This window comes from Oncorhynchus gorbuscha, linkage group LG01 (genome assembly GCF_021184085.1).
Source record: "Oncorhynchus gorbuscha isolate QuinsamMale2020 ecotype Even-year linkage group LG01, OgorEven_v1.0, whole genome shotgun sequence".
Taxonomy (NCBI): domain Eukaryota; kingdom Metazoa; phylum Chordata; class Actinopteri; order Salmoniformes; family Salmonidae; genus Oncorhynchus; species Oncorhynchus gorbuscha.
Genome location: NC_060173.1, coordinates 17,439,244 through 17,449,787, shown reverse-complemented (window position 1 = coordinate 17,449,787; position 10,544 = coordinate 17,439,244). Strand labels below are relative to the sequence as shown.

Sequence of the window (10,544 nt, the reverse complement as noted above, 5' to 3'; positions counted from 1 at the left end):
ACACACACACACACACACACCCTGTGACAAATAATTAAGGGTTGTAGGTGATAGTTTAGTCTTTGGTAATCTGTCATTACCAACAACTGTACAGGAAAGTTTTAAGCTCTTAACCTAATTTCTCTTCAGTACAGTAAATTAGTAGTATGGCTTCAGTACCTATATTATCACAGCTTTACCTGAGCCTAGGGACATAATAGGGCAGCTTCCTGCCTTAGTGGAGGAATGTCCTTTGTTCTAGATGAGTAGGTCTAGGTGGGGGTTGGTATCTGAGAGAGAAGACATTTACAATCCTATTAGATGTGTAAGTTTGAACTTTCTCTCAATGTGAACATAATGAGAACCTGTCAACATGATCCTTCTCCTCCAAATGATCTGCCACATTTCAGATAGCCCACAGGTAATGATTTATCTATTATGTAATTGGTCGTCAAGCTATACAAGTTAGTTGATGAGCATTTGTAGCTGCTGGTTATAGGACTTCACTGGATTTATCGAATAGAGGCTTTGGCGAGTTACACCCTGTGCGCATGCTTGAGGGCGAGGCGGACAGAAAAATGACTCAATTTTCTCAGTGGTGATTTGAGGAGTAGCGGGACAAGAAAGGCGTGAGGGCAAACCCCTACCATAAGGAACCACACACAGTCTCAGGGAGAGGAAGCACACCAAAAATGTTGATCATTCAAATTGCGACCCTGCTATGTAAGTTTATTATTTTTATCATTTTGAAATGTTTTCTGTAGAACGCATGTCCAACATTGAGTCAACTGAAAGTGCACAATGATTAACGTTGCATGTAGCCTAATGAAGAAAATACAGTTAAGCATATTTAAATGAATATTAGTTCTAAAAGTTTAAATAGTCAACGTTTCGTATGCTAATTTCATTCATCATATGTGGAATTGTTTGTATTTTTTGTTTGACTATGACACATATTGTTCTTGTTATAAACTCGGAATGAAACAATTTAAGAACATGTGGCATGAATATAAATCAAAAACCCATTGAAATTGAAGGTTTATATCCTGTTTTTCAGATTGTGTTTTCGACTAAAACGTACATTTTTATTATGGAGTTTCAAAAGTTTTATGAACAGGGAGACCAAAGCTCTGAGCACTTTTCGTTTGTATTTTATTCTAATACTTCGGCTATTTTATCTAATAGCCCACTTGTCTTCGACATTTTTGTACAATAAAACGTCACTCCACAACCTGTATTGAATAAATTCCATTGTTCAATATTTTTCCTCTTCTTTGTGTAGCCGCAGGGGCGTGCGTCCTTGCCCAGGTACCGGAGTTCAGCGATGTGTGCACAGAGGGGAGCTGCTACCCCGCCACGGGAGACCTTCTCATCGGCAGAGCCCACCAACTCTCCTCCAACTCCACATGCGGCCTCCACCGGCCCGAGCCGTTCTGTATCGTTAGTCATTTACAGGTAAATGCTTCTGGCACAAGTACAGAGACTATTTGGACTAGGCCCCAGGTGTTATTATAGGCCTATATACTTCATTAACTATCACACAAATATTGTTATGCCAAGTTGACAACAGTTCAATCAATAGGATTCGTTATTATTTCAATGGCATGAGCGCGTCAAAGTAACGATATTCAATATTCACGAAAAGCAAGCTCTGATTTGTTGTGCCCCTGGGCAGCATTTGGAGTCTCTCATTCATCCCTGTAATAGCGAGGGAGATAAGCAATACATAGATATGCTCCATAATAAAGCATTCCTGTAATTGCTAACCTGAGGGTGTTTGCTCTTGGAAATGGGAAAGATTGTTTTGACCTTGTGAAAATTTGTGTTGAGAATAAATTGGTGCTATATTCATTGTCTTGCATGCCTGGAGGGGGATTCCTTTCCTAAGTAATCTGGGCTACTACTAAACAAAGTGCAATGAGGCACAAAACAGGCTATGTCGCTAACTCAAAATTAAACATTAATTACAGTATAACATATTAAATGACAACATTGTTTCATTTCCTCAGTAAGTAAAGCCCCCCTAATTATTTTAATGGGGAATAAATGCATGCTCAAAATTAAAATTCTCTTGCAGTGGGCAATGTGGCGTTCAGATTTCATAATAACTACTGTAAGGTTTACAGTCAATCTCTTGTCTGTTGGGGGTGGAATATATACATGGGATATATTCCAAATATCCCTTGGGCTTTTATTGTCAATACAAGGACTTCCTTTCACATATTTTTTCTTAAGCTCCTGCTTTCTCAATATGAGCGTAGGAGTGGGAAAGATGTTTAGGATTTGGGAATGATTGGTTTAGGAGTTGCACGACCCTCTGAGTTGCCTAGACTGCTTCCTGGATCACACAATCATTCTAGAAGCATTATTGAGGTTCAGAACAACAATGACTTGGACCTGTCTGTGCCAGCAGCTTGGATGCATGGGGGCTCATTGTATTGGCACAGACATTCCATGGTTAGAGATATCCAAACTATCAAACAACCATCACTTGAGGAGCCAACATCAAATAATTTTGCCGTGCACTTACATGAAAATAAATGGTTGCCTTGCTTTAGGCATCATCCTATTTGATCAGTATCCACCTAAATCAAATGTACTAGAAATGGCTGATTCTTGTTCTCCACCACCTTAACTGTAGAGTATTTGTGAACACTTCTATGATGTGTTCAGCATATTTTTAAAGCAGGGGTGTCACATTCATTTAATAGAGGGCCTAGTGTCTGCAGGTTTTAGTTTTTTCCTTTCAATTAAGCCCTAGACAACCAGGTGTGGGAAGTTCCTTACTAATCAGTGACCTTAATTCATCCCTCAAGTACAAGGTAGGAGCGAAAACCCACAGGCACACTCGGCTTGATACTTGTGATTTAAAGTATGGTGTGCCCTGAGCATGCAAAGAATTTAAGATGGAAATCTAATATAATTAAATTAATTACATTTATGTCACCACTGAAGGAGAGAGAAACCAGATCGTGTCAGTGAAAGACGTGATCCAACAGGGTTACATTTCTTATCAAACACATATCGGTGCTGGAATTCAAACAAATGTGTGTGGCTGTGGACACACTGTTCTGTTGCATGGTCTGGATGTATAGAAGGTTTACAATCTTGTAAAGTTGTTTTCTTGTCAAGTGGTGAAAAGATGGAAGGAAATCCAGATGGTGCTGAATTTGAACCCTTGAGCATGTGTATACACACACACACACACACACACACACACACACACACACACACACACACACACACACACACACACACACACACACACACACACACACACACACACACACACACACACACACACACACACACACACACACACACACACACACACACACACACACACACACACACACACACACACACACACACACACACACACACACACACATACACACACACACACGAGCACACAGTCTGTTTTCTGAACATGTGGTGGCCAAATGAAACCTGCATTGTCAGCAGCCTAAGGTAAGCCTTCACTGGTGAGTGAGACCAGGACAAGACAGACTCCTAATTTTAAAGTAGTTATTAAGGCCCTATTTAGCTCAATCACTTATTTCAGCATCTATATCTGCTCTTGATAAAATACCCAATTTCAATGAATTCTGTATGAATGGGCTCTTCAAAGATGTTCGTTATCTGTACCCTCACCTGATTGGGAGAAATCGGCTTGGCATCCCAAGAATCCCACTGACATTTTTATCTCTCTTTCTCCCAATCTCCACGGTCTCTTCAGGAAGAGAAGAAATGCTTTGTGTGTGACTCCACCGACGTCTATGTCAAAAGCGTGGTGAACACCACCACCGGCCACCGGGTGGAGAATGTCGTGACCACATTCGCCCCCAACCGCCTGAAAACCTGGTGGCAGTCCGAGAATGGTGAGTTCTCGTGGGGGAAAAAATGGTGTATAGCTAGTAGGTAGATGAGTTCAATTAAAGGCGACTCTGTCTTCTTTCCCCCCTCAGTATATTTTCACCCTCCAATCCCTTACCTAACCCCTTTAATCAATGTGAGGGGAGACATCAAAGAGAAAGCAGCAATGGCTGCTTGATGACCAGTTTATAAACTTTGGAATGACAGGATTAACCCGTGGGGAATGATTACCTAGGTGGCTGTTAGATGAGGCAGGGTTACACTCCATGTGTTTGGAGTTACCTTTCTAGCTAATAGGCTATGTCAGAGTTTGCACTTCCTCTTCCAATTATAATGTGGGGAGGTCAAAATTATTTTGAAAAAACTATGTACCAAATCTATTAGTTTTAAAATGTTGATTACTTCTCCTTGCCATTATCATTCACCTGATGAAATGACAAAACATGTGCAAAACATTTTTCTGCTGGCGCATGTCTCTGGGCCACGGTTTGCCTGGGAGAGTGTCCCTCGGAAAGAACAAGTTAAAGACCCCTGGTTTTGAAGCATTGTTAATGATTATTAGGAGGCCAAAAGCATTGAAATCGTCCACAACTTAGATACAAATTCAGCTATCCCAAGTGCATCTTGCCTTGAAGAGTTAACTCACAAAAAAGTGCTAGAAGGATATAAGATTCAGAAAGTAATCTGATAGGAGTTAGGGGAGGTTTGGCCGAGGATAAAGCGGTGGGAATATTTCTCCGGAAGAACAGGAAGGAGGTTAATACTCACTAGTGGAGCGGCCAACTACACAGATGGGCCTGGCAAAAGAGACAGGGAATTTTCATTCATAATCCAGACATTACTGTACTAGATCCACTCTATTACAACACTGTCCCAGTAGGCCCCAGCTCAAAGCACAACCCTCTTACTAGCTTTTTCAACTGTCTTCTCAAAAGCTGTGCAAGACCATTGCCCAAGAACACACAGATCCTACTACATTTGTTTTGTTAAGTTGTATTTTGTTTGTTTTGTTTTTAAAGTGACTTTGAGATTCTACTTGAAATGAAATGCGCTATATAAAATACATGTATTATTATTATTACAATTATAATTATTACAAGCACAGGTGAGGTTCCCCTACAACGAATGTAAAACTGACACTCAATAGTCCCATTCTACAATATAAGATTAGGGGGGGGGTGCATTAGTGCTTAGTTCATGAACTCTGTGTTGTTGCTAAAGTAACGCATTTCTCCTGTTATACATTGTTGCATATTGATAAGTGGTGGCTTGTTCTTGCTCTTATTGCTAAACAATAAACATAACCAATTAATAATAGTTTCACTAAAGAAATAGAGATATTTGAAATGGTTAAGTTGTTATTTGCTGCTTAAACTACCCAGCAGCTATGCGTAAAACCCACGGCCCCATTTTGTGGCAAAGAAGAATGTCAGGAATCAGAAGGGCAGCCATGAGCTTTATATCATAGAACAGAACCAAACATGAAAATACTATGAAGGGAGAGGTGAAGAGTTAATGTTAACGTTTTTTGGTCCAGAAGATGCACTGTGAAGAGTGGATAAGTGTCATGTATAGTTAACCATTCCAGCTTGTGTTATGCTTGGCTCAATTGGAAACCTGTATGTACACTCATGTTTATGTTTCTGTCTCTCCTTCCACTCTCCACCCTCTCTGACTTCATCGCGTTTTTAAATTCTATCCTTCCCTTGCCGTTTGACCCTCTATTTTCTCTCTGTCCCAATTATCTCTCCCTCCCTTTTAACATTTTTTGGCCACCTCTTTTTTCTCTTTCCCCCTGTCCTTTCCGTCCTTGTCTCTTTCCCCCTGTCCTTTCCATCCTTGTCTCTTTCCCCCCGCTTCTTCCTTCTTTCCCCAGGTCTTGAGAAAGTGACCATCCAGCTGAACTTGGAGGCAGAGTTTCATTTCACCCACCTCATCATGACCTTCAAGGTAACCAATGGGGAGGCCGGATCAGAGGGCTCAATGTGGGGGAGCGTGGGTAGTGTGTAAGGGGATGCTGGCTGGACCGTCTACTCTGCAGATTATCAGAAAGCTTGGCCTCATGGGAGGTCTACCATACACACAAACACACACACACACACAGCTGTGTGAGCCTGAGGAATGGAGAACAGACCGCCCACCAGTCTGGGGTTGTTCGCTCCACACAGATCTGGCCTGTATCACTTTACTCACAATTGCAGCTCATTTATGCTGTGTAACAGGAATTTTGTAATACAGCCAATATTGAACTAAACTGTGACATCAATTTTGTGTGACAAATACAGCTGAAATAACAATTTGAGATTAATTTCAAGTTATGAATAAATGTACTGTGACAGACATACCCAATGGATAGCAGCTTATGATAGGAAGGATGTGAAGAAACATATCTTATGTCCCTAATATCCATAGATATTTCAACATAAAGATGTTCCCGTAGTATAACCGGATTGACATTCTAATTATGGCATTATAGTCTATAATCTTTTCCGATCAGTTCACACCTAATATTGATACTATGCATGGCAGTCTCTCCTGGCTAAGAGTTGAGGAAAGACTGACTGCGTCACTTCTTGTTTTTATAAGAAACATTAATGTGTTGGAAATTCACTTGCATTATATAAGATGGAAGGGAGTTCCATGGACTCATGGCTCTGTATAATACTGTACGTTTCCTTAAATTTGTTCTGGACCTGGGGACTGTGAAAAGACCCCTGGTGACATGTCTGGTGGGGTAAGTGTGTGTGTAAGTTGACTATGCAAACAATTTGGAATTTCCAACACATTAATGTTTCTTATAAAAACAAGAAGTGACGCAGTCTTTCCTAAACTCAAAATTCCTGTTACACAGCATAAATGAGCTGCAAATGTGAGTAAAGTAATATAGGCCAGACCTGGTTTCAAAAAACAAATAAAGCAAAATCTCAAGGCCCAAAGCCTCTCCCCCATGTGACCTACTTGTTGTGTGTATGTACTGACAGGTATGTGTAACTGATAGACGCACACATTTACTACATGTTAATGTTTTTAAATGTATGTCAATTGTAAAGTATTTAGTCTGTAATGTCTTTTTTCGTTATATGTCGGACCCCAATAAGACTAGCCGTCGCCATTGACGTTGGGTAATGGGGATCCTAATAAATCATAATACATTTCTCTCCTGGCTATGGTACTCACGTCATCTTTGATTATAGCGGATGATGTATGTTTAGAAAAAGTGGGCCATTTTCCAGATCACTCATGGTCAAATTGCTGGTTGTAACCTCAGTGCATATCACCAAGATGCATAAGTATGGTTTTTCCTCTATGACAGACCTTCCGGCCTGCTGCCATGGTGATTGAGCGGTCGGCCGACTTTGGGAAGAACTGGCAGGTGTACCGCTACTTCGCCTACGACTGTGAGTCAGCATTCCCTGCCATATCCTCGGGGCCCATGCAGAAAGTGGATGACGTCATCTGCGATTCACATTACTCCGACATCGAACCATCGACAGAGGGAGAGGTGTGTGTTTTTTATGACTGAGTAATAACGAAGTAATAACTAATTACATATGACACAATATTCTGGATGTATTGAGAGAAAAGAAGCCATTTGAAAAAATAGTGTAATCCCACTGACCATAAACCCATCTGTCTCTGTAGGTCATCTTCCGAGTTTTGGATCCAGTTTTCCGTATTGAAGATCCCTACAGCCCCAGAATCCAAAGTAAGTTCCAGCTATAATATGTGTACTTAATGATTAATGTTTGCTAATAAGTTATTATTATTATCCTTCCCATTTTTGGACAAATACCAGCTATGTGTTGCTTATTAACCAACTATACTGTACCTGCAAAATAAATGTTTACACACAATGACCTCAGGGCTACAAGCTAATGGCTAACACATGTCTCTTTCTCCTTTAGACATGTTGAAGATCACCAACCTAAGGGTGAAGTTCACCAAGCTGCACACACTGGGAGACAACCTGTTGGACTCCCGCATGGAGATCAAGGAGAAGTACTACTACGCTGTCTACGACTTGGTGGTACGGGGTAACTGCTTCTGCTACGGACATGCCTCCGAGTGCGCGCCCGTCGATGGGTCTGGGGATGTTGTTGAGGGAATGGTGAGTTCTTGATGATAAGATTATCCTACTTTTCATCACTTACTACATAGTCCCACAAACCCGCCATCACCCAGTTGATTGCCTGTTTTGTTTTCTGTAGCACACCAGGTCTCCTTAGGTCAGTGGCAGTCGGTGCCATTTAAGATGAGAGAGGATGCACATTTTTTTAAGAGCATGGCTTTATTTCTATTACAGCATATTGGATGACTATCATTCATATTCCATTCACCCAGCTCAATGTAACATCGATAGGTTTAGGCTACTACATGATTCTCAAATTTCCCCTATACAGACCATGAGGTTGCTACAACCTAGCCTATGAATGACAGTTTACAGCGTAGTTACACAGGTCAAGAGAAACATTTTGAGTAATCAAGGAGACAGACAGTGGCACATTCAATACTGCCTTGCATATGTTTGCCTGCCTCTAGCTCAGCTGTAACAAACTCCTTCCACGGAGGGCCAAATGTCGGAGGGTTTTTAGTTTTTTCTTTCAATTAAGACCTAGACAACCAGGTGAGGGGAGTTCCCTACTAATTAGTGACCTTAATTAATCTATCAAGTACAAGGTTGGAGCAAATCCCGCAGATACGGCCCTCTGTGGAATGATCTGGCTGATCTTGGATGTAATCATTAGTCCAACAGTTGCAAACAAGATTTTCTTTTCAGGTATGTTTATCCCTGTTACTTCTGTTTAAGAAACATTTTTCAGCACAATCGGCAGAATGAATACACACCTGATCACATGCAAACACAGTTCACTTTCAAAGAAGCCACATACAAACAGCATGATCCGTTCGGTCGTTAATTCCTTCTCGCATCTAAGTGTGCTCCTCCTTTCATCTTTTCCTTTGCTTGTGGGCTTCAGTGCACAACAAATCAGCTGTCTGTGACCATGCGAAAAAACATTTCCAAGCTAAATCTTCATATCATAACCACTACACACAGCCAACATTGTTGTCACCATATTAGCTAACATCAGTCAACATAGCTACTAGAACTAACACGTTAGTAATCCCGCTTCATGCAGTACGGTGTACAGTTAGCAAGCAGTTTAGCAGTTACACCAGTGGGCCCCAGTGGCAATAAATTAATCAAACCAAAATCTTAACTTGACTTGGAAAAGTTTCAGTGTTGGATAGCCATAGCCAGCTAGCTAACATAGCATCCTTCACTATTTTAGTCGGTTGTTTGAGTAGGCTAAACTAGCTAGCAGCATTTTCTTGCTAAGTGAAAGTGAAAGAAATACAACTAAATATAGCTATCTCTCTCTCTTGCTTCTCTTTCAATTTTAAAGAAATTAATTTGTTCAAAACTGTTAAACTATTGTCTTTTTCTCTCTTTGAGTCATCTACTCACCACATTTTATGCACTGCAGTGCTAGCTAGCTGTAGCATATGCTTTCAGTACTAGATTCATTCTCTGATCCTTTGATTGGTTGGACAACATGTCAGTTCATGCTGCAAGAGCTATGCTAGTTTGGAGGACGTTCTCCGGAAATTGTCATAATTACTGTGTAAGTCTATGGAAGGGGGTGATAACCATGAACCTCGTAGGTTTTGTATTGAAGTCAATATACCCAGAGGAGGACGGAAACTAGCTGTCCTTCGGATACACCATGGTGCTACCCTACAGAGTGCTGTTGAGGCTACTGTAGACCTTCATTGCAAAACAGTGTGTTTTAATAATTATTTTGGTGACGTGAATATATTTAATATCGTTTTATCAAAAAAATTATAACTTTAAAAAAATGCTATGCATTTACATGTGTTTGTCACTGTTTGAGAACAACTGAGTTTGTGAGAATGTGTTTCTCCATCTGTGTGTGCTTGGAAGACTGTGTGTGTGTGTATTTGTGGACAACGTGTCTGTGTGTGTACATGTTTGTCTGTCTGTGTATGCTAGGGAGAGAAAAGGCAGTGCACTTCCTGTTTAGTCTCTGCTATGGTCTGTTTACAGTCTGTGTCTGTCTGCGGCTAGGCTAATCTACCTCTTGTTCACTGTTATTATAAAGCCTATTCACTAAGAAATAGGAAAGTAACTCTTATTAACTTTGGGGCAGCAGGTAGCCTAGTGGTTAGAGCATTGGGCCAGTAACTGAAAGGTTTCTAGATCGAATCTCCTAGCTGACAAGGCAAACATCTATCGTTCTGCCCTTGAGCAAGGCACTTACCCCACTGTTCCTAGGCCATCATTGTAAATAATAATTTGTTCTTAACTGACTTGCCTAGTTAAATAAAGGTTAAATAAATTAAACAAAACTTAGGATAAATCAAACTCTCTTATTCTTCTCAAACCCATTTTGCAGTGGTTGTCAAATTAATTATCTTACATTACAATGTCTTAAAGACAAAACAAGATAGAGTTACACCTTGCCTGAAGATGCCTAACACAAAAACTACACAATCCTGTCATGAGTGACATAGTGCCTGTTATAACAGCTCAAGTCATGACACCAAATGCGTGGCACGTATCTGACATTTTGTTGAAGGTTTTAATATTGAATTGTTAGTTTGAGTCTGTCTATTTGTCAGCAAATTGGCATTTGTCCATTCAGTTTAATGCAGAACAGATGAGAGCT

General features: G+C 40.6%; 1 protein-coding gene across 1 annotated transcript in view; it reads left to right on the top strand.

Annotated features, from left to right (window-relative positions):
• The first annotated feature begins 556 nt into the window (after nucleotides 1–556).
• Nucleotides 557–10,544, top strand: part of LOC124033898 (laminin subunit beta-1-like) — a 31,965-nt gene continuing 21,977 nt past the window's right edge. The window contains exons 1-7 of the mRNA XM_046346306.1: nucleotides 557–702; nucleotides 1,262–1,434; nucleotides 3,719–3,860; nucleotides 5,732–5,805; nucleotides 7,169–7,357; nucleotides 7,498–7,561; nucleotides 7,761–7,963. Of these exons, the coding sequence (XP_046202262.1) occupies nucleotides 672–702; nucleotides 1,262–1,434; nucleotides 3,719–3,860; nucleotides 5,732–5,805; nucleotides 7,169–7,357; nucleotides 7,498–7,561; nucleotides 7,761–7,963 (876 nt within the window). The 5' untranslated portion in view covers nucleotides 557–671. The remainder of the gene's footprint in view (nucleotides 703–1,261; nucleotides 1,435–3,718; nucleotides 3,861–5,731; nucleotides 5,806–7,168; nucleotides 7,358–7,497; nucleotides 7,562–7,760; nucleotides 7,964–10,544) is intronic.